This window comes from Clupea harengus, chromosome 1 (assembly GCF_900700415.2).
Source record: "Clupea harengus chromosome 1, Ch_v2.0.2, whole genome shotgun sequence".
Taxonomy (NCBI): domain Eukaryota; kingdom Metazoa; phylum Chordata; class Actinopteri; order Clupeiformes; family Clupeidae; genus Clupea; species Clupea harengus.
In genome coordinates, this window is record NC_045152.1 from 28,047,617 (window position 1) to 28,072,586 (window position 24,970).

Genomic DNA, 24,970 nt, shown 5'->3' on the forward strand with positions numbered 1-24,970 from the left:
ATTGTAGAGGTGAGTTGAGTCTTGGGGTCAGAAAGTCTCCAAAACTACCATCAGACGCCACCTACATCACCACAAGTTGTTTTGGAGGGTTGCCAGAAAAAAGCCTCTGCTGTCAATCAACTACAAACTAAAGCGCCTACAGTTTGCCAAATGTAAGTCAGACTTTCAATGGGGCGAGTTATATGGTCAGATGAGACCAAAATAAAGCTTTTTGGCAACAAACATCAAAGGTGGGTTTGGCGTAGACAGAAAGATAGCCATACAGAAAAGACCCCCATACCCAATGTGAAGTATGGTGGCGGATCTTTGATGTTGTGGGGCTGTTTTTCTTCCAAAGGCCCTGGACATCTTGTTAGGATACATGGTATCATGGACTCCATCAAATACCAGCAGATATTAAATGAAAACCTAACAGCCCCCTCCAGTAAGCTTAAAATGGGCTGTGGTTGGACCTTCCAGCAGGTCAATGATCCGAAGCACACCTCAAAATCAACATAAAAATGGTTCACCGACCGCAGAATACAGGTTTTGCCATGGCCATCACAGTCCCCCTACCTAAATCCCATAGAAAATCTGTGGGATGAGCTGAAGCCGAGTCTACAAACGTTGACCTCAGAATCTGAAGGATCTGGAGAGATACTGTATGTAGGAATGGTCTCAGATCCCGTGCCATGTGTTCACCAACCTCATCACGCATTATAGGAAAAGACTCAGAGCTGTTATCTTGGCAAAGGGAGGCTGCACAAAACATTAAATTAAGGGGTGCCAATAATTGTGGCACACATGTTTTGGGGAAAAATATTTATTTAATGTCAACAGTTTTTTTTTCTTTCAATAGTTTTACTTCAATGAAAAGGTACGATTTTTGTGAATATTTTGAGTGAAAGACCAAGAGGATAAACAGCAAAGACATATTTTTTTATAGCCTGTTTTGCTCATATTCACTAGGGGTGCCAATAATTGTGGAGGGCACTGTACAAGAATGATTCTGTGCGTTCTGCTCGCTCCTATTGTTACCTCTTCCATCTCTTTTCATCCTGACGTCACAGAACAATGCACATTTGCGAACAAGGCACTGAAGATTACCTGCCCTTGTTATGTCAAAGGCTATACGTATGCAAAGTTAAAGGGTACTACAGCCTAAATTTGATAAAGAGGCTAATCAGAATGCCCCCAAAATTGTTCTCATATGGTCCAGTCAGACAGCAAGCAATAATCCTAAATATCTCTAGGCCAAAATGTGAGCTTTCCATGTAATATCTTTTTCCTTCGCAATCTTCTAATCCTTAATTTTCCTTTCCCACCAACAACACTCACATTTACACAACTGTGTCTTCCTCTTCCTCCCCATCTTCCTGCTGTGGGAGGAGCCTGTAGTGATCGAGGCCCAATGGGAGGAAGGCTGCCCTGGCCATTTCCTCCAGCTCATTCACAGGGCCGTTGGATTGGAGGGTCTCGGGTTCGGAGGAATCGCACTTGGTGTATCTCTCCCTGTGCACGTCAGTGACACTCCCTGTATCGATTGGGCCCCGCCCACCTCCTATGAGTGACAGGAGGTACCCGACGGGCACTGGCAGAGACGCGGCCAAAATCAGCATGGACAACACGGCCAGAGCCCAGCCTGGGTATTCTAAAGAACTTTCAGTGGCCTGAGGAAGACGAGCGGGACAAATGTGGAGAGGAGAGGAGAGGAGAATAGAGAAAGTAAAGAATGACATTAGAGGATATAGAAGAGAAGGGACAAACGAGGAAAGGGAGAAGAGAAGAGAGGATTGAACAAAAAAGTGAGTGACAAAGGGAAAGAGAGATGATATTAGAAAGTAAAAAAGACAGAAATATGTGCATAGTCATATCATATGGATAACAGTCCACAGCTGTCAAATTCACATTAATGCTATGTGAAGCTCTTTTATGTAAGTGGGCAATAGTTCCATAAATCTGTCCAGACAGCCCGGTTAAGGCTTGTGCCGCATGCTGCATGCGTGTCTTGTTTTACCGTGGTGTGGTCCCAGGCCGTGTAGGTGGGCCGCTTGATGCCCATGCGTATCAGGCTGGCAGCCAGGAGTCCAACCATAGACAGCAGGCAGACGTACTTCCACATGTACTTATAGATGCTCGGGGGCCGCCACTTCAGCATCACCTCAACATCATCCAGGAATCTACAGGGCAGGAAAGCACGTCTCAGAGCCACTGTGTGTGCTTGTGTGTGTGTGTGTGTGTGTGTGTGTGTGTGTGTGTGTGTGTGTGTGTGTGTGTGTGTTTGTTTGTGCTGATTTGCAAGTGTGAGACAGTGTGTCTGGCTGTTCTGTGAGAGTAAGTGAGTGGTGTATGAGTGTGTATCTCACCTGTCAGCTCCGTAGACCCAAGCGACACTCACTGTCTCGAAAATCACCACAATGATAAGGGGCAGAGTGGCAGAGTAGTCATCAAACATGGTCACAAAGTAGTTCCCGCTACGCTGGGTGAACAGAAGTCCGATCAGGAAGCCCAGGGTGCAGCTGCACACTGAAACATACACGTCACAAAAACATCTTCAACCGTCCTGGGTGGATAATCCGGGCTGAGAAAGTCAAAGTCCTCCTCAATTCTATGATTTACCAATCTGAATTATCGAATGACCACAGCCCAAACTTAGAAAAAGCATGACAGTACTTTTCCCTTCTGAGCCTGTCTCTTTTCCCCTCTGCTAGCGGCATTGATGTGGATCATTGATGACTTGGTTGAGTTAGTAGCCTACGGCTGACATTGAAAGCACAGCCCTATAAACTCATTAAACTTCCAAAAAGCAAACAGCCATTTCTTTTAGAACTCAAGCTTAATATTTGCCATTTATCATATCCAGATGTCAGTTTGCCTTATAAGTTAAACTCACTGCATGAAACTTTTGTGCTAACATGCCCACAGTTCATGATAACACTTCCACCAATATTTTTGACTGAAATGATAATCTGAGTCAATGCCGGAACTCAGTGGCGTAACGTAGTTACGACGGGCCCAGGTGCAGGCTATTATGACAGGCCCTAGTCAGTCGCATAAGGCAGTGGTTCCCAAGCATTTTACAGTCCCGTACCCCCTTTTTTTCATGTTTGTAACCGCCGCCACGCCCCCTCCCCCCGCGCACATATTCCGCCCTCAGACTATTTAGATTGATGTAGATATGTCTATGGCCCACGACGACGGGCCCCCAATACCTACAGGCCCAGGTGCAACCGCACCTTCTGCACCCCCTATATATACGCCCCTGGCGGAACTGGAATGTGTTCTTGTCATACAAATCTTATGGAGTCATGCTTTTCCACACATCCAATTGCGTAACTGAACCATTGGTGTTGCTGAGTGGCACAGTCAGTGCCCTCTATGTTGAGGTGACATAATCAATACAGAAATGGCAAAGCTCAGTCCATTAAGCTGGGAGTGGCATATGCCAGCAATTTTAGGTAATATCAGTAAAATGACTCCCTCTTGTGGTAGCAATGTATCATTACATTCTTGATACAGGAAGACTATCGAACTGAACAACATAAACCAAGTCAGAAGACACGCCACCGTCTATATTGCTGCTATATTGCTACATTGCTACAATGCTGTCAGCTGTATGTTAGTAGACATATACTCATACATACTACAGAGTCTACAGAGCTATGTATAGAGCTATGAAGTGTTTCTACGAGTGGATCTACAAGTACTTGTATACACCATAACTAAAACTTATTTTCCTGCTTTTTTTCTTAGCATTGTCAGGTTGATTACATGTGCATTTTGACAAACACGATATGTGGGCCTTTGCCAGTGCTTTGCCAGAGTTGTGATACATTTGTTGGTTTCTTGCAAACAGAAGCACATTCAGGTGCTCTTATAACACTGCTTGCAGATAAGAAGTAGCATATTTGCTGTGTGCCCTTCAAGTAGTGCGTGATCATGCCCGGTCTTGCTCAACCGCTATGCTACTAAGCCAGTTCTGGAAAACCTTTGAGCACAATCCAGAGATATTGCGACACACTGTGAGAATTCTACCTGCCTAAAGATTCCATAAAAAAGCACTAGGCTGTAAATGTGAAAAATGTGTTGTCATCAAATTAGAACTTACCAATGAGGCAACAAACATTAGCACAAAGGCTGCAATAACTCAGAAAAGATACATAAATACACAATTAGAGTATAAACAACTCAAACAACAAAAGTACAAAGCATGCTTAGACATATAGTCTGTCTGTGTGTGTGTGTGTGTGTGTGTGTGTGTGTGTGTGTGTGTTTGTATGTGTGTGTGCAGAGGTGGGTAGTAATGCGCTACATTTACTCCAAGTATTTTCTTCCAAAAAAATTGTACTTATAGGAGTACATTTATTGCAGAACACTTTTCACTGTTACTGAAGTACATTTACATTTGTACATTTGTTACAGGCTAAACATGTCTTGCTACTTTTATATGAAATTATTTGTATTCACACGTGCACAGCTTCTAGCCTACAACGTCGGCTGTTTTGGCTACACAAACATATATACATAGACGCTACATTGACCTCCGGTTCACACGTCAACGACCCGCTATATTGAACCACAAAACAATTCCACTTACGGCATCCAAATATCCAGCAGCAGCCCTCCAATCAACAATTTTTTATTTTTGTTTAATTATTATTCAGTTTATCCGGAATGTGATGTACTTGAATGTGCAGATGGCTATGCTACGCTGTGTGTGTTAGAAAAGCATTTTAAAATGTTATATTTTGGGCATAATACCACGAATGAAATAGGTGTAAAGAATATCATTACTTACGACTTGAGTTCTGATTTTATGAGATACATTTTTATGAGATACATTTTTACTCTTACTCAGGTAATTATTTTGATGGGTGGTTCTATGTTTACTTGAGTCATTACATTTTATTTGAGTACAGCTTTTGCTTACTCTACCCACCTCTGTATGTGTATGTGTGTGTGTGTCTCTGTGTATGTGTCTGTATGTGTGTATGTGTGTCTGTGTGTCTCTCTGTGTGTGTGTGTGTGTATCTGTATGTGTGTTTGTGTGTGTGTGTGTGTGTGTGTGTGTGTGTGTGTGTGTGTGTGTGTGTGTGTGTGTGTGTGTGTGTGTGTGTGTGTGTGTGTGTGTCTGTATGTGTGTGTTTGAGTGTTAGTGTGCTGTACCTGTGAGTGTGGTTCTGTGTCGCCCCAGCAGGCTGAAGTTGTCCATGAGGGGGGTGAGGATGCCCTGCATGGTGCCAAACATGGTGCTCAGGCCCAGGTTCAGCAGCATGAGGAAGAAGAGCGCCGACCAGAAAGGGCTGGCTGGAAATAGAGCCATCGCCTCAGTGAAGGCAATGAATGCGAGACCTGTTCCCTCCACACCCTACACACACACACACACACACACACACACACACACACATACACACACACACACACACACACACACACACAAAATAGATACAGAAAGACAAAGAGAGAGAGAGAGAGAGAGAGAGAGAGAGAGAGAAAATTATTCTCTGTTATATTTGTTATAATAATGTAAAATGTAAAGTACAACTTTGGCTACAACAGCTAAAGAGAGTAAAACTAAAACTCAAGAGGAAAGGACAGGAAAGAGCGACAACATTATTAACTAACAAACAAATATTGTACCTTTTTCATCTCGTTCTCGGGGTTACAGTCGGTTATGTTTGCCGCTACTTGTGCACCGTAGTGTCCGTACCACTCTCTGTAGTCCTCCAAGGCCACTGAACTGGGGTCAGATATGTTGAACCACGGCCACCAGTGCTGAGACGCACCAGCCAGCTCTGTCATCAGCCCCAGGTTCCTGCGTGATGACATCATCAAAATGTAAAAGGCTGCGTCACTGTTTAACACAAATAGTTCTGATGGAACACGCCACTCCACGCAACATAAGGTGGGAATGTGACCACAGACACAAAGATATAAGCATTAAAAGACCTCCACTCTTAGAAAAGCAAAGGCACACTCACACAGATATCTTAGAGAGAGACACATACACACTCCATACATATAGCCCCACTTTATTTGGATAGCTTGTTTTTTTGTCCCAAAATAACATGCTGACACTTGACAGTGAGCAGTACAAATAGGACTAGCTTTAGGCTAGTAATGTGCTAGTTATGATTAGGGCTAGAAAAATGTTTGCATAAGGTTATAAATAACAAGATTATATAAGGTTATAGATGATTTATTAACTGTTTTTAGTGTTAGAATGGTCTAAATTGGGATATCTAAATAAGTGGTTATCCTACTCATGTTCAACCACAAAACCACAGCCATAAATACAAACACAAACACACACACTCTCGCTCTCTCTCCCTCATTCCTACACACACACACACACACACTTACCTCGCCATACAGCCGAGTGCAATGTTCTTGGCCCTGAAGCCGAGCACCACAAACACGACGAGCGAGGCCAGCACAGATGTCATGAAGTTGATGGTGGAGACCATGAAGGCATCGCGGTGGCAGTTGTTGTTGATGGGGTTGTAGGAGGAGTAGGCGATCACAGAGCCGTAGCCCAGACCCAGCGCAAAGAACACCTGAGTGGCAGCCTGTCTCCACACCTGGACCTGCCCCCAAATCTCCAACTACAGAGAGGAGACCGACATAGAGAAAGATAGACAGATGGATAGATAGATAGACGGACAGACATACATACGTACAGACATATCACCTTTGCAACAGCAACAATTCAAACTAAATCTGGATATACCCTAAAATAGTTTCAAGAACCTCTGAATCAACAAAGAAGTAACCACAAGTCCAGAATTCCTTTCCATGGGTTACGTTTACGTCTTGCTGGAGTGTTTTTTTCTCGATAGAGTGGTCCACCTAGTGGTTGGGTAACTTAAGCACGCAGGCGTGTTGGAGCAATGCAATCACAGAGCTGTTCTCTTGTGTTCTCTCTTACCTTAGGGTAGAACAGGTACTTGATTCCATCTACGGCACCGTCCAGCATCAGGCCTCTGATGAGGAAGATGAAGAGAACGGCATACGGGAACACAGAAGAGAAATACATCACCTGGGAAAATGCACATGACCGTGATCCATGAGACTACATGTACTTCAACTTATTTCAGTGTGCATGTGTGTGAGATTTGTGACAAAGACTAAAGGGACATTAAAGTAAATGGTAAGTATGGGTGAGTGTGCGTGTGTGTGTGTGTGTGTGTGTGTGTGTGTGTGTGGGTGTGTGTGTGTCTACAAGTGCATATGTTTGTGTAGGGGGGGGGGGTCAGTGCATTGCTTGTGTCTGTGTTCTGTCTTATGTAAATGATACTATACCTTGGCTGAGGACTTGATGCCCTTTATCATAGCGAGGCAGACAATGGCCCAGGCAGCCAGCAAACAGCCAGTCATGATGGGGTTCAAATCTCCAGATTCATCTATTGAGTCAGCGATGTCCAATGCCTTACGGAACCAGAAATAGGAGGTGGGAGAGCTTCCAGAACATTCCTTAACTGAGACAGAGAGCAGAGACACTGTTGTCAGAGAGACACAACACAACATGTGTCTATCTGTGCATACAGAATATGATAATGTCTCCCCAGAGCACAGTATAAAGCATACATTGTGCATCCAGCATACATACATACAGCATAGCATGTGTGGGAGTGTTCTTCTGTGTGTAAGTGTGTAAGTGTGCGTGTGTGTGTGTGTGTGTGTGTGTGTGTGTGTGTGTGTGTGTGTGTGTGTGTGTGTACGCATAGTAGAGCGACTATGTGTACATGACACTCCATACCTGTTGTGTTAGTGCTGTGATCTACAGGGCAGTGTTCCCATGGCAATGGATACTGAAAAGAGTTCCCCAGGTAGAAGAGGGACCAAGCGATGATCACATTGTAGTAGAGAGCCACAAAGAAGCACACCTGAGAGAGACAGACCAGAGCAACATTTATGTATATACAGTACATTTGTTCAGATACGCCGTTAAATGTGTTGTGTAACATGTGTATCTCGGCTTGGCACATAGAGAGCATTGTGAAGTTAATGAGGTAGGCAGCCAAACACAAACAAGTCCCCAAAGTTCCCAAAGCTGCTTCTGTGCAATGCAGCCATTGCTAGGAGAGGAGCTTCTGAGAAACTAGTGATAGCTGTAGGCATACAGATAGAGAGGGAAAGAGATGGAGAGAAACAAAGTTTACCACGGACTCCTACACACCGATCAACCGTGTGAGAGGCACCATTTTCTTTAGAGGTGTACATTTCTGCTATACTGCTGCACTACATCTGTGTAGAAAAACCTCCTATGTATATCAGGTTCTGTCATGTCTTGGCTTGCTGATCTGATATGCAAATGATATATATCTTATATTGCCAAGACCAAAGGTACAAAGAGTGGTTTGCCAGTATAGCTGTGTAAGCCAGAAAAGGCCATTACTGTCTAGAAGATGTTATATAGAAGATTTACGTAGTCGTGTTATTCATAGATATATGAAATAAATATGCATACATGTTAAATGCATTCACAATAGGTGGCAATGTAGAAGCCAAATGAATGAACAACGCGCCAAAAAATCAGTTTCAAGTGGTTGGAATCTATTTCAGTCCTCTATATGTGGAACAGTGACCGCTGAATGTATCATTTAAAAGCTAGTTAGAATAAATAAACGTTAACATGGAAGGCCAACTGCTTTAGATGTTTACAGTGTTTGTTATGGCAACAAGCCCCTCAAAAGCACACTGCATTCTATGAGTCCATTTTAACTTTGTGTTGACCTACAGATGATTAAATGCTCAGGGTCTGAAAGCTACCCTGCTGTCTCTTATCAAGCATTACCATGTTTTGTCCACACCCATTCAAACTGCTCTGGCTTCAATGCAAGCTATCTGGCAATTCAGATGCTAATTTAACAGAGCAAGCATTGTGGTCCACCAAGAGGGGTTCAATTTACAGGTCAACATCTGTGGAATATTACAAACTTCCCCCTGAACGTATTTCAGAACACTGGTATCATTGACCTTAAATAGTTCTACTTTGTGATGTGATGACTATGTTTCCAAGCGGAAACTTCTTTGTCAAGCTGTGAATGTGTGTGTGTTTGTCTTTCTGTGCGCTCGAACCATGGGACAAGAACAACTGATCTCAGCCAGCTGCAGCGACATTTGTTGATGCCTCTTTATATTTGTGCAGGCTTGGTCCTGTGTGTGTGCGTGTGTTTGTGTGTGCGTGTGTTTGTGTGTGCGTGTGTGTGTGTGTGTTGGTGTGTGCGTGTGCGTGTGCGTGTGCGTGTGCGTGTGCGTGTGCGTGTGTGTGTGCGTGTGCGTGTGTGTGTGTGTGTGTGTGTGCTTTCTTGCGTGTCTTTCTGTTCTCACCATGCAGCTGGAGTAGCCGATTCCAGCCAGCCGAGGAGAGATGTGTTTCCACACACCAATGCTGCCCTGTCTGATGCACTGGCCTGCAGCCAGCTCCATGAAGAACAGGGGAACCCCCACCACCATCAGCAACATCACGTACAGAAGCATGAACGCTCCTGGTGGGGCAGTGGGAGAGAAAGGAGGGAGGAAAATTAGGGAATATCAGGAAAATCCAGTATTGGAAGACAGAGAAAGAGAACGTTATCGTGTTGTGCACACTGGAAGTGTTATAAGGTGTTACACCATTCTAGACTACCTGTTTTTGTGGGTACCTCTCTTTGGCTATTGCTCTAAGGTTCTCCCCACTGTAAAGGTTTGACAGTTTGCTAGTGGAAACGTTGGGTTCTTTTAGGGGAACACACCAAAGAGCCCTTCTTGGTCCAGCTTTGGTCCAACCCCAAGGGAGTGTAGAGTTTACTGTTTATCACTTAACCATCTCTCTCTCTCTGTGTCTCTCTCTCTTTCTTTCTTTCCATCTTTCACACTCACCCCCTCCGTTCTGGTGGCAGAGGTATGGGAACCTCCAGACGTTGCCCAGGCCGACGCTGAAGCCCACCTGGGCCAGGACATACTGAAGCTTACTGTCCCACGCAGGGCGGTCTTCCGCTGGGCCTGCCTCACAGTTTGGAAGCGGCCCTCCCACTGGCATGAGCGCGGCGTCTGAGTGGCTCTCTCCCAGGCCGTGCCCACCGTCATCACTCGGTAAAGGGGGCTTCTCCATCTTAGGTTGAAAGAGGAACAAAGAGAGTGAAAAGCTGTACTGAGGATGGAATCTGGGTAGTGCAAACTTGTGCAACACCACACGTTTTCTTCTTTGGTACTAATAAATAAATAATTACAAATAAAAAAAAAACATACAAAACATCAATTACTGAACAGACTGTATGTTCTTCACTTATGAGATGTATAATAAGGGCCCATTTGTGGCATTGAAAGGAGTTGGGCTAAGCAAACAAGGAACGTGTTTTGCTATTTGAGGCTCGTTTACAGGATTCTAATGGGCAAACCAACCACAGCCTCTCATATTCCCACACCCTCGCTGTCCTAAACCCACCTACATGTGCCTCCTTGTACAAACACTTTTTTCTGTATTTGTGTGTGAGTGTGTGTGTGTGTGTGTGTGTGTGTGTGTGTGTCAAGGTTATTATAGTTTTGCATTTTTCACTATTTTTTATTTCGTTTTGACCTTTTGTTTTCAATTTCAGTTTAGTTTTAATTTAGTTTGCTAGTTTTTGAAAATGCTTAGTTTGAGTTTAGTTTTTATTAGTTTCAGTATTAGTTTTAGTCTTTACCGCGGAATGCATCAGACCAAGGGGGGGGGGGGCAGTCAGGGAAGCGTCATTTTTTGCTTGCAAAACAAAATGCTCAAAATGAATAGTAGATACAAGCTATAATAAATAATAAGTAATACAAACTCAACAAAACATATAATTTAAAAACATTTATTCACTTAGGACAGATGAACAGCCATCCACAAAAGACAACTATGAAAGATGTGTGTCAGTCAGAATTTGCGCATGTCCTGTTCAAACAGACAGGAGACAGCGGGACGGTGAGGCAGCAACGAGCTGTGCCTCATCTCAGATTGGGCAATCCCTCACAAACTGGGTTAAGCGCATGCGTAGAACCTATTTAGTCTTGCTAATCTGACATAAAACCGCAGTGAAAAAGCACGGGGGGGAGGCAAACCGTACCTCTGCCTCAATGAAGGGAGCGTGCGAGAGCCCACCGGTCGGGTTTATGCTTGTTCTGCCGTTGCCTGACCTTGACTGCGAAAATGAAAGATTCTATAGCTAAACTAAAACATTTCTCAAAACTGGACTTTCAATCAAAACGTGAAGTGATCAATAATGGGAGACCGTTACAACACATTAACAGTAAACCCTTGCTCCGTTGATTTCCCATTATTTATCTTAGGATTGTTTAATGTCTATGTGAAGCCATTTAACATCACACAAGTGGTTGTGATCACTTTGAACCCAAGACTGCTTTTTATTGATGAGCTGATTTAGAGAAATTAAACTTAAATTGCAGCTAAAGTTGTTGCTGGTTGCTATGGTTATCTAGTTGCTACGCTAGCTAAGGACACTTAACCTTAAACGATTTAAATGGAAGAGTTACATTTGCATGAAATGATAGCTAGTTATCGAGCTGATGTTATAGTCTCCTCTAATTTAACTCTTACAATGATAATGGGAAAAGGTAGAAACCCTCAGGGTGCCAGTGCAACTTCGTATGAAAGAGTTCATATTCATGAGTGCATATTCACACATATTAACAGGAGTTCATCACAAGCTAGCAGCTGCCAACTGTATGTACCTTATCTATGTGACATCAGAGCTGCCAACCGTGTGACACACGCTTTTGCATGTTTTCACACGCACTCACGCCACACATCCAATTTCTCACGGCAAAAAAAAAATCTGATTTTGGGCCAAGACGCGTTCGTTACTTTTCAAACTCCCCGAGGGTAGCTGGCGCTAAGGAGCGCATCTGTAGCAGAACGCGTTTCGGCCCAAAATCAGATTTTTTTTTTGCCGTGAGAAATTGGATGTGTGGCGTGAGTGCGTGTGAAAACATGCAAAAGCCTGTGTCTTACGGCGAAACCGTGAGATTTGGCAGTTCTGAACTCTCACGGTTTCGCCGTAGAGGGTTTGTGGTAGTCCTTCCAACAGTGAGCTTCTGGTTGGATTTCTTGCCCTATGTGTCAAGCTGATATTGCTGCATTAGTATGTTAAACCATTTATGTTACTGATATGCTGTATCTGTACAGGGAAAAAGTTGAACATTAGGTTCACAACCAGGGCTAAACTTAAGAGATATCTTGATGAGGGTGACATCACACCACGGCAGGTGGATTCATTCCATGAAGATGTGTTTCCTAACAAGTGCTGTGGGCTATGCACTTAAGAAGCTGCCCATGGAAGAGCCACTGATCAAACACGCATAATTTGTAGATGTGCGGCAGAGGGCTGAAAGTGGCATTGAAGATGTCCTGTACTTTGTTGAAAGGTTAGTTTTTTTCTTTAATTTTTGTTTATCATCTTAGCTAAAATGCTTATGATGAGGTATGTTCACTCCTAAACTGCACATGAGTTATTCTTATATGGCTTTTCCTCAAAGATGTGTATGAACTGCGGCTGGTTGATGACAATATGCCTATAATTTAACCACCTGTAACTCTACTTTCATAAATAGGTTTCCCTATCTCCTCCCATACCATGGGCCAGAGGAGCATGACCACCTGGGTGAGGAGTTTCTGAATTATCAGACCATGCCAACAACCTCCCTTCAGGACGAAACTGAGATGGAAAGCTTCTGGGCTGGAATGGCAACACGGAAACATAAGGTATACATTTTTTTTGTCTTTCTTTTTGGCAGGTGTGGCTTGGCTACATATGTTGCTTTTATTGATGCATGCATATATTGTGTCATACATGATGCAAACTATGCATGTTGTATCAGAACTTTGTTACAGTACACTTACAGTATTAATCAAAACAAAATATGGTATGTTTTTCCATTTTGTTCTTGGTTCATTTTCCATAGGTGACAGGAGCCAAAGAATTTGAGAGGCTTGCTGCCGTCCCCAAGCTGGTCCTGGTGTTGCCCCATTCGAATGCAGATGCTGAGAGGGTGTTTTCAGTTGTGGGACTGAACAAAACTAAGACCAGAAATAGCCTGGCATTGGATGGCACCCTGTCCTCAATAATGGCCATAAAGATGGCCGACCTGGAGCCCTGTTTCAGATGGGAGCCCCCCTCAGAGGTCATCAGGGCCTCCAAGAAGGCCACAGGCCAGTACAACCTTGCCCACAGATCTTAGAAAATTACTAACCAGCTTCTGATCTGCATCTGATACCTCATTTTTAGTTATTTTTGTCATGTGTTGATCCATTGTATTGCTTAAAAAGGCTACTGTATAAGCACTTTATTTGTTGCACTTTTTTGTTTGATAGAACGTGTGGTTGGAGGCTTTGAATAATGAAAAATATTTCTCCCTAACTAATGTTGTGTAATTTTTTGCTGAACATAAATCATTAAGTGCTCTTTAGAATACAATTATTAACAATATAGGTTAGGTTTCAGTTAAGAATTAGTTGAATACCATTGTAATCAAAATGTCAATCAACCTACCTTGGTCAAATCTTAAACACAGGTCTACTAATTAGGCTATATTGTGGTACATAGACAGTCATTGAGGCACAACAATAGTTTTCTGGTTGAATGTTCAGCTCAAGTCTAGAAGGCCCTACAAGTCATGATCAGATGAACATGAATCAGAATAAGTTCAGGTATTGCACATCTTTAGCATACCACCCAAAAATCCACTAGAATGCAGGAAATAACATCACCTTAAACCAAAATTCAGCTATGTCTTGGCTTCACAGAATGTAACCAAAGTTGTCCATCTCCAGTAGGCCGCCCCTATCAACGTCTTTGGGTCCCACAAACCACCAGGATGCAGGGCACAACATGGGTACAACGCCAAATTAATTCCAATTCCCTGATATTTGAGCCACCAACTTGGGTCACCCGCGTCAAAATCTCACTCCAAGGTTTTTGGAAAAGTTGGCAGCTCTGCATTATGTGTGTGTAAAGAATGCTGATATGAAAAACAACCAGTAGTCAATGTGCAAGCTGCCTATTGAATGGTGATTTAAGATACTCTATTGGGTTAATATATTTGTAAATCTGACTCTGAAAGAGTCAGTGCCTCACCAGCCACAAACTTCACCGCACGTCACTTGTTCGAAGTAGCCTAATCCCAAATAGGACTCTGTCGCTTTCTCTCGACTTTTGCCGTCATGATACCAGGCGAGGGGCGTTAACGATAATAACCTTGGTGTGTGTGTGTGTGTGTGTGTGTGTGTGTGAAAATAACAAATAAAATGGGTGATTTTGTATAGCTCACAAGAGTAACATTGCTTCTACATTCAAAAGAATCTGTTAGATTCTGCTAAATCTGTTAAATGCAGTTAGATATACAAATTTGAATTATTTATTACATGAGTACAGTGAAAATGTAGACCTGATATGCTTAATGAAGTCCCATTTTTCCAACCATTTTGTATAATTCTTATATTTTAACATGACATAACAGTGTTTTAAATGTGTATGGCTATTGCAGCTTATCTGACTATTTGAACACTCAAGATCCCATACCACCATCAGCATGTGCAGCATACAGCATTTGCCTTCAACTCATGCCTGTGACCAAACCATAGTAATGATAGTATCTGCCTTTTGGGTTTCCTTGTAGTCAGCAGCAGGCTATGCAGTAGGCACAAGGTTACAGGAACACATTTTTTCATAATCATAAACCTTACTGTCTGATAGGACCTGCTAACATTGCAGTGCAAAGGCCTAATTTTGAAGTGTGAGTGGAGCCATCATGTCTTGGACACCCTATTCTACTCTTTAACTCACAACCGTGACATTCCTAACCAGGTCCTTTCTGTAGCATATGCTCAACAAGCACGTTTTGTTCCACTTTGTGACAGTGTATATACAGTACCGGAAGGTTCACAAAGACATTATCTCTTCTAAGAAGAACAGCACAATTTTGTCTTATGAGCTGGCCCTTCTATATCATCTGTGAACACATGCATAAGCAAATGTATCACATGGAAAGACTTAAAGCTAAATGTATCCATATCATCAACAAAAGGTGTACACCAGTACAGTAGTACGTGGATGATATTGTTTGCTCCACATAAATAACAGAAATACACATCAATTCCATAAATACAATATGTGAGCATTAGCCTCACACCAAGTTACAAGATTACAAGTTACAAGTTACAGATCTACACATTTGCAGGAATGGCAGAAAAACTGAGCTGGAGACTAAACATCAAGTAGCAAAAGATAGATAGATATTCGGTTGCCTGAATGTCCCTTTAAAGTTATACAAGCAATAGCATAATGAATTGTACAATGAAAACATGAATGTATAAGAGAAATTTCCCTCATGTTGGTTCATTTTCACCCTCCCCAACCTCCCAGTGTTTTTGCCCTTGACAGTAAGTCACGTCTTTAAGGGGAATGTGGCAGCCACCAGTGGTTATTTCCACATACTTGACCTTTCTGTCCTTCTTGTTGATAGGTCACAGAACATACATATTGACAGTAATATTTTCTCTCCAGACAATTTGACTTTACAGAGACAATTCCTCTTAAATATTCATATTATCTGCCTAGAAGACTGCTGCGTTTTGTTCTTTCATATCTTGCACACATTACAACGTAGCCAATTCACGTGCCAGCAGAAATCCACATCTCCTTTTAAACATTCTTCCATGTGTACATTTCTGTTAACCAAGCTCTCACTCGGAATAAGGTACCAGCATTCCTTTCCTGAACACTGGAATGTGCTACATTTAACAAGCTATCTATACCTTTCTCCCTCACACAGCCAATGTTCCTTCATTAGAAATACACAGACAACAGTGTGGCAAAAAAAAAAGAAAAACATCAGAAACTGTGTATTTTGTGTGTGTAAAATATGTGTGTAATATACACTATGTATGCATTCTTATAGATTATATACAACCATCACTTTCTTGGCATGTTATTTCATTTGTCATTTAATATGGAGAATCATTAGATATGGGTGCTGACTTTCTCTGGCCTGGGTAGCATTCCAATGACTCTCATCTGATACCATGAAATGTGACCAGGAGTAAACGAGTTACCAGGTCGGTGGACTGTGGCAGGTGTGCCACAAGGGTCAGTGCTCGGACCAGTCCACTCATTTCACTCAGACTTATCATATTGTCTTGTGGAATATCCAGCTCCTGCTACCCTGAATGTTTCAGCTTAGATGGCAGCATGTCATGTGGGCATCTTTGTCTGACCGATGGTATTTGTCTGGTTCTTTGGTATTTTGGTGCATTTTTGGCATTTAAAGCGCTCCAACACCACACATTCTGACATTCTAGCCAGCTATTCCACACAGAACACCAGCTCAGTTAACTGTCTGTTTTCTTTCCATTCATCCAGGCCCTGATATGTCCAAGCAGTGATATGCCCACTCCAGGAGCTATGGTACTTCATGGTGATTTAGTCTTTACAACTTAATTAGAGGCATACATTAAGAGAATATTCTGCAGCTTCTAGTCTAGAAACTTGATTAGAGGCATACATAATAAAGACGATTTAGCGATTCAGATCTTGACTATTGTGAGAGTTGAGATGAAAAACATGCTTGTATCTGGTGCCAGTGACTGACACCGTAACTAGTCTAGTCTTAACTCACTATTTAGTGTTTTACTATAACTTGTTCACCACTGTGACACAACTTTTGTTGTTTTTAAATGTGCTATGTAAATTAGCTGGTCTTGACCTGCATCATGTGTTAGTGTTAACTAGACATCCATTAATTTGGCCAGTCCAGTGGCACACTGTATACTGCAAAAACTTGGTGTGGTGTGTAACGCAGCAAATGTAGAGTGAGTATTTGCAACAGCCTTCCAGATTACACAACACATCAACACCAACTCTTATGGTTTCCTCTGTGAGATTGATCCCCATCTGTAGTCTGCTGGTTTTAGTAACTGCGTTATACAGGGTTGAAGCAGGCATGGTGGCTCAGGTAACTACTGTGCTTCAGCTAACATGGTTTCCTTATTCCGTAACATTTAAGAGGCCTTAGTCTCAGGGGCCATGTGTTCTCAGCTGTGAGAATGGAAAACTACAGAACACTGGCAGGGACAGAGAAAGCAAGCGAGATCATCCATTTTATTTAAAGAGAGAGACATACAGAAGGAGAGATTTAAAAAGCCAGCGCAACACTGAACAGTCAAGTTGGAATTTGTTCAAAGTGTCTCTTACCTCTGGGTATATGTGTCACATGGCTATGGAAAAATACAGCTCTACTAAAAAGATTTGTTTTACCCCTCTCCCTCGACACACTCCCACTCTGCGTCCACACATAACTTCTCTCCCTTTCTCTGCCTCTTTTCTATATATAGCACTCTGTTAAGCAACTCGTGTTATCTGGTGCAGACTGTCAGGACTGTTGGTAAGTCTGTCTTAGTTTACACACAGACACAAATGCCAACACCATAATAATACTACAATAACACAAACAAAAGCACATGTGTATGCACACACAGGTTGATATTACTATCTTTAGTATTTTCTAGTTGCAGCTGATAGATACAGTACGAATACTAATAGCCAGGCCCCGTTAATTGATTTAACTGTGTTGAGGGTGTTGGTGAAATCCACTATATACTTCATTGAAGCTTCTTTCATACTCTTGCTCTCCCTCCCACACGCATAGCTCTTTCTCATTGGATGAGAGACTCAGTGCATCGTTACACTCTCAGTATGCGTCCCACCAGAGTCATTCCTTGGCTCTGGACTCCAAAATCATTCCACTCCAGAATCAGCTAGTGTAAAATTGACAAGCTGACCCCGGGCCAGTCTAATACTCTGTGGATTTCTTTGAGCTGCGCACCTTTGCAAGTTCACCTTGGGATGGTGTTTGGGCTAGATCTCTTATCTGTATGTGACTGACTGACTCCAACATCACACCTCTGTTACACTGTAGCTAACAATTTACTGATAAAACTTTGTAATGCCATCCTGTATGCTAATGTTTACTTTCGTCTTGAATACATTCAGAGTTCGACATTCATACATTCAAAGCAACAATTAAAAAGCAACTAATTGAAAGGGCAATAAGTCAATATATATAGAAAACAAAGTATTTCTCTTAGTTTTTAGCAGTTTCTCGGTCCAACTCAACACAAATGTTTTCGAAAGGCTCTTTTTTGAGCTTCTCCTGGCCTATATGCGAAAATCTAAGCTTTATTTTATAGTAGACACTCAAAACACCGTCATACATTTAATTCCATGTATTCAACCTTGAGAGTTCAAAACAGCAACAGGTGGGAAAACATTCTGCTTTAACGTTAACGCATAGTCTATTTATCTTTTCACAAAGGAAACATGACGCGGGCACGGATGTGTATGTATTCGACAACGTATGAGAACAGAGTGAAAAATGTAAACATGTCCATTATAATCATTATATTGTCTTATTTTCTATTCTTCATTTGGCGAAAAGGAACCCAGTTCATGTTCATTAATCCATGAGTTAATTGGGCCTGAAACACATGTGGTTCTTTACCTCTCTTTGTGGTGGTTGGGGAAGTCGTGCCTGAAGCCCCTTGTGCTGTCTTGTCTTAAACCGTTAGACAAACTGAGTCTGCAAATATAACAGTCTTCCTCAAGCAAAATCCACGTGAACGTTTGCTTCTGGGCTGTCCTCAACCTTCTCCAGCTGCTGTTCACTGTCGATAACCTTGTCTGACTTGCACACACTCAAGAATTTTTTCGAAACAAACAGATGCAGCATATGCGTTTGAGCTCCAACTTCATCGATCCCCCAAGAAACTTAAGAAGAGGAACTCCCCTTTAGCGCTCATTGGCTCCACGCTGCTCGGCTCTCTGCCCTTGTTACTACGTATGGGCCCCGCCTTCCTCGTCCCCGTTCCCCGTCCACAGATGTGAGTGGCCCTCTGTGTTATATATACTCAGAATGTGCAGCACCAACCCAGACCGACACCCCAACACAACGCTGTGTCCAGGTCCAGACAACAAGAAGCGCGACTTTACCTGCATACACATGGGCACACGACTGGACATGGACACAGACTCTAAATTTAACTGGAGCATTGCTGTCACAGATGCCCTTTTTTGGGCACCTGTGGCTGAGTTCAGGGGAGACCGTGTGTGTCTGCTGCGTAAGCAAATTCATTAACACCCAAACATGGGGGACCTTTTTCCCAGCTGTTTGCCCAACACCACAGCGTTGAATTGTGCTATCTTTCATCTTTCTTTGTGCTATCATAGTTTGAGCCATGTGACTTTGTGTGTTGTGATTTCTCTCATAAAAAGCCCCGCCCACCTCCCTATGTCCGCTTCATAAAGCTGTGGGTAACGCAAACATTGGTAATGTGAGTTTGCCTTTAGCGCTTATAATTAAGTACATTTTTTCAAATTCCCACGAGCGATAAGGCACGATAGATTAAAGTTTTAGAAGACTGGGTCTCAAAAGAATATTAAAACACATGGTGGTATTATGTAATCAGTTTAAATGTAGCATTTAATCAAGGCACATGAGGGCGCAAGCACACTGGGAGTCTTGTCCACGAGTGAATGGCGAGGAGAGAAAGCCTATGACGAGAGGCAGAAATTGGAGGAATGCTGTTACCTCAGCTCGGGTAGCATTAAGGTGTGTCAGGATGAAGAAGTACTGTGTGTGCGTGTGTGTGTGTGTGTGTCAGAAGGAAAAAGAAAGAGCTAGTTTAGCGGGCTTAGCCAGTATATGTGGTCATGGCACTCTCTTGGTGTAAGTGTGGTTGTGTTTAAGGAAGTGTATTGGGAGAGACTAAACCTTGTAGGCCAAGCCAGAACCTCTGCCCTGCACTTTGATAGATCACCCTAAAACAGTGCCCTCTTAGGTTCTGTTTAACATTTACACCAACATCAACTTTTTGACACACACACACACACACACACACACACACACACACACACACACACACACACACACACACACACACACACACACACACACACACACACACACACACATATATAGATACCTACATTCAACTAACGTACTTAATATATGCCCACACATGATGACATGAAGCCTCCAAGAAGCCTTCAAAAAACATTCAGAAACTCAAATGTTTCTAAGATGACACACATTTCTGGAGTGACATCAGATTGAAACCAGCCTTGGCATCCATTGTTTTATCTCTCTCCGGGGGGGTGCAAGGCTGAGGTTGAGAGGGGGAAAGTAAGAGAATGAGATGGAGAGAGAGAGGGAATGCATGAGAGGATTTCACAGCAGAAAGAATAACTTGTTTTTCCTGTTTCTGCATATCTCTTCAAGGCGTAAACAGGGGAAGTGGCATGAGAGTAGCGCATACACACACACACACACTCACTCGTACACACTGACAAGGGCATGGTAAGGCTAACCTCCTCATTATTATCTCTTGATGTCTTTCTAAAACTGTCACTGTGGTTTTGCGATGTGTGTTTTATGGATTTGCTTGGATATCTGATCAATCTCCAAGATGATGAAAAAAATAAAAAATAGCCATCGTGGTAACTGTAACAGGTGCAAGGGCAGGACACCAAACTGTGGTGAAACCATAGTTAACCTACATGTCAAATGTACTCTACCTTATGTCTCCTTTGCACTTAATAGCAAAGACCATTAGCTGAAACAGACTGTTCTATTTTAAACATGATAGTCTGTTAAAAAGGAAGTTTTTTTTTTAATCCTGGCATATATTAGACACCTGCCTGAATTACATTTTCATTTCAACTGATTCACAATTAGTTGTGACATTGCAACATTGTTGTCACTGTTATTCTTATTCGTATTCATACTGAAATGTGACATCCCTGTACTGTACCGCTTCTCAGAAATCAGAAAGTGGAAGTGTATTTATGGAACAAGACGATTGGCAATTATAGGCTTTGCACCACCTTAATGTACTCTACTGTGGGAGCAGCTAGTTACAGGCACTTCTAAAGTTCCTATGTCGTTTGGGTGTAGCACTTTGTGAGAGGTAAGGTATTTTTAATTGGATGTGCACTCTCCTATACAATCATGCACAGCTCCGCTGGAGCTGCAAAGTATGACAATCAAAGAGTTTTCTTGTTTAATTCAAGTACTAATTTAGAAATTAAGTGCTGCATTCTATATTGTTCATATATGATGACAGTGCTTCTTTAAAAGCCTATAGCAGAACTGTCATCATTAGCAATCATCAGGTCATTATAAGACATTGCTATGAATGCTTTAGGAAATGCTTTATCTATTAAGGTGTGCTCATTGCTAAGAATGAATAAGGGACGTCAGCTGGCCCTAGGCTTTTCCCAAAGTAACGGTGATGAGTCAGTCAGGGCAGGATCATAGCAAACCTCATTCCTGAACTCCCGAAGGGTGTGCTGGCAGCCGATCTGGTTTCCATGGGGATTTAACCTCTCGGTCAGACTGACTGGATTGCAATGCCAAGCCTATGGAATTCAGCCTCAGGTAGAAAGAACCACCCACATTTAATTGAAAATGTGATGAAACTTCCATGGTTGGTTTGAAACTTACAGACTTTGGATGGCTGGTGTGTGGTGTTGTGGTCATACAGGCAATTTATATACTTGTAGCAGGTAATGAAGGTTGTTTTGTATATATAGGTTCTATCAGATCACATAAGCACCACATCATGACATGATAATTAAGTTGATTGTATGTCACAACAGCTTGTTCACTGCCATAGCTGAAATGGTTTATTATTTTTATAGATATGTGTGGGTAAATGTATATCTAAAACACACAAAGCATTTAAAAGCATTAAGAATATGCAATTGCAGCTTGTATGTGTAAACATACATCATGATCAGTGCTTTTATAGCTTGTAAATGTATTGCTACCATCCGTCTAAGTTTGTTCCATCCACTTGATCATCTCTCCCCCTTTCTCTCTCTCTCTCTCTCTCTCTCTCACTCTCTTTCTCACATTTATCTCTCTTGCTCACTCTCTCTCTCTCTCACTTTCTCTCACTCTCTCTCTCTCTCTCTCTCTGTCAGATGCAGTCTGCTCCACCTGTTCTCCCTCGGAAACACTCATTAATCAGAGTTCTGACGTCTCCTGGAGCTCACGCTATCAGCCCAGACCACACAGGTATCTGTGTGTGTGTGTGTGTGTGGGGGGGAGAGGGGGGGGGGTATATTGAACTGTTATCTTTAAGTAAAAAGTAATCCAATTTTCCCTGTCTTTTTGCAGTGAATGGAAGTCAGACTAAAAAAATAAGTGCACCAACGATGAATGCAGAGAGAGAAGTGGTAAGTGTGTGCCAGTGTGTGTGTGTGTTTGTGTGTGTGGGAGAGAGATAGAGGTGAGCTAAAAGTGTGACATACAGTATTCCTGCAGAATGCAAATAAAGTTGTAACGCAACATATGGGCAGATGTTTTCTCTCACGTTATGTAATGGATTTTTTTCCATATGGATATAATGTCAGTAGTGTTTATTTTTCTGTCTCTGCCCCCTCCCTGTACCTCTCTCACGCCCCCCCCCCCCCCCCCCCCCCCACACACACACACACACACTCCCAGGGACTCTTAAATCACTGCTTCGATGATGTGGAGCGCTTCATGGGCCGTCTGCAGCAGGCGGCGGACGCCCGGAGTGTTCTAGAACAGCGTTCCAAGAAGAAGAGCAGGAGAAAGAGCAAAAAGAACAAAGATGGTGAGAAGCAGGGACAAAAGAGGGAGGCTAAAATATAAATAGTGAAGCAAGAATTCATTGAAGTAAACAGTTTTGACCATTTTGTTTCCATGGCTTTCTGTTTGTGTGTCTGGTGTGCAGATGACCTGCTGACTCAGAAAGCGACTCCCCCTTCAGAGGAAGAATTTGTGGACATTTTTCAGAAAGTCAAGTATTCACTAAGTTTACTGGTGAGGTTCACTCCCTTGCTTTCCTACTGCCCAAATGAGTCCAGCACAGCTGCATGTCCTCGGTCTATTCCAGTGCATCCAAGGGAGAGGCTCAAATCTTTTTCATAATATTCACACATTTTGTATTAAGCAATTAGATTACCTTTTCTGAGGTTAAGTATTGATGAATTGTCATTAGCATGTCCACTTTTCTTTGTTTCTTTCTGTCCCTCTTGTTTTTCTCAGGCTCGTTTGAAAGACTCAATATCACATCCAAGTTCCGAAGAGTTGGTCCATCATGTCTTCACTCCACTGAACTTGGTATTTTTACCTGCGCACACAGACACACACACACACACACACACACACACACACACACACACACACACACACACACACACACACACACACACTCTCACTTATTTGAGACACCCGCCCTTCTAAACAAACATACTCCTGTCCAGCCATGGGGCTACATCCTCAGATTCTGATAAGCGCTCTCTCCCCCTCTCTCTTCTCAAAGTGACTTTGATAGCCAAAAGCAAATGTGACATGTGTTTATGTGTCTAATGGGGGGCATTTTTGTATGAAAATTCCTAAAAGTGTTTACAGTGTGAGTTACCCTCCCTTCACTGAGGACTCACACACAGAAAGTTAAATGTCTCTGCCGTGAGTGTGTTCTGTCTCTGTGTTGTCTTTAAGATCATTTATGACTGTTCATATCCTTCCGGCACCTGTGTCCATTTCCTGAGTATGTGTTTATGTAGTGTGGTGTCCTCTGTGTGTTTTTGTCTGTGGTGCATGCATGTCCCATGCACTCTGTGCTACCTGTATGTGTTTTGTATGTTGCTTAGGGTGTGTGTGTGTGTGTGTGTGAGAGAGAGAGAGAGAGAGAGAGAGAGAGAGAGAGGGAGGGAGAGATCCTGGAGAGACCTCTGACAGTCTGTGTTTTATGTGTGTGTGTGATCAGACGGTGAAAGCCACTGGAGGTCCCTCATTGGCGGCCTCAGTCTCCAGTCCAGCGCTAACCAGTGGAGCGGTCACTCTGCTGCAGGACACACTAACAGAGGAGGAGAAGGAGCTGTGGACGTCACTGGGAGCCAACTGGACATCGGCACAGTCAGTACCAGTACCAGTACCAGTTTCAGAACCCGGGCGTCTTCAGCACTCACTTATTACCCAGTCCCCAATGAATGTTGAACAGTGCAGTACATGTGGTGTTCCTGTCTTTTGATCATTTGTAAAAACATTAATGCATGTGTGAGTGTGCTGTTATGTTGTCTTAAGCGTGTGTGTGTGTGTGTGTGTGTGTCCATTTCTTAGTTCTCAGCCTGGAGGGGCAGTGTCTCCATACACACCTGTGTTCCTGGATGGATGGCAGCCTGCTCTTTGCGATGATGAGGGACAGCCTCTTGAGGATCCAGTTGAATCAGAGCAAAGATATGAGGCCTTAGTGGAGAGCCAGGCAGCTCAGGTAACGCACTGGATTAGCATACACAAACACACATACACACACACACACACACACACACACACACACACACACACACACACACACACACACACACACACACACGCACACTCAGGCACACCTACTCATACACACACACACACACACACACACGCAGAGACACTTTCTCTCTTTCTCTCTCTCTCTCTGTCTCTAACACACACACACACATAGAGTTTTAACAGCTTATCAATGGCCATGTGTGTGTTTGGTTTGTCAACAAAGCTGGGTTTGTGTGTGCGCCAGTTTTCTGGCTAGTATCTGTGTACATGCACACACACACTTTCTCACAGATACTGTCACTCTTTCTCTCTCTTTCTGGCTCTCTTACTCACATGCATGCTCTCTCTCTCTTTCTCATTCTCTCTCTCTCACAAACACACACACACACACACACACCCTTGTATGTGAAGGTGTTCGGTCACCACTCATTCTCTGTTCTTCTTTTCCTGTCAGGAGACTGAAACAGCCACTTCCCCAGATCAGCCAACAACTGAGGTGTAAGTCAGGATGATTAAGTCATAGTGCTTCTATTGTTAAGGATTTGCTATTGTAAAGTTGACTCTGGTTTCATCAGAAGAAAGGCTTGACCATAATTTAATTAACTAATAGACAATTGTGTTAAAGAAATATTTT

General features: G+C 42.8%; 2 protein-coding genes across 2 annotated transcripts in view; one reads left to right on the forward strand and one right to left on the reverse strand.

The window, feature by feature from the left end:
- Positions 1–930: 930 nt before the first annotated feature.
- Positions 931–18,919, reverse strand: slc6a16a (solute carrier family 6 member 16a). Its single transcript, XM_012821527.3, has 12 exons — positions 18,496–18,919; positions 9,844–10,075; positions 9,313–9,470; positions 7,739–7,865; positions 7,282–7,457; positions 6,908–7,018; positions 6,343–6,584; positions 5,620–5,794; positions 5,146–5,347; positions 2,346–2,505; positions 1,997–2,159; positions 931–1,649 (listed from the first exon to the last, which is right to left on the reverse strand). The coding sequence occupies exons 2-12, from the start codon at positions 10,073–10,075 to the stop codon at positions 1,320–1,322; spliced, it is 2,076 nt and encodes a 691-aa protein (XP_012676981.2). The 5' UTR covers positions 18,496–18,919; the 3' UTR covers positions 931–1,319.
- A 1,284-nt stretch (positions 18,920–20,203) lies between these two features.
- eps8l1a (eps8 like 1a) overlaps positions 20,204–24,970 on the forward strand; it is a 7,222-nt gene continuing 2,455 nt past the window's right edge. The window contains exons 1-9 of the mRNA XM_031574781.2: positions 20,204–20,349; positions 21,978–22,071; positions 22,174–22,232; positions 22,504–22,636; positions 22,757–22,845; positions 23,071–23,145; positions 23,795–23,943; positions 24,148–24,298; positions 24,791–24,834. Of these exons, the coding sequence (XP_031430641.1) occupies positions 20,347–20,349; positions 21,978–22,071; positions 22,174–22,232; positions 22,504–22,636; positions 22,757–22,845; positions 23,071–23,145; positions 23,795–23,943; positions 24,148–24,298; positions 24,791–24,834 (797 nt within the window). The 5' untranslated portion in view covers positions 20,204–20,346. The remainder of the gene's footprint in view (positions 20,350–21,977; positions 22,072–22,173; positions 22,233–22,503; positions 22,637–22,756; positions 22,846–23,070; positions 23,146–23,794; positions 23,944–24,147; positions 24,299–24,790; positions 24,835–24,970) is intronic.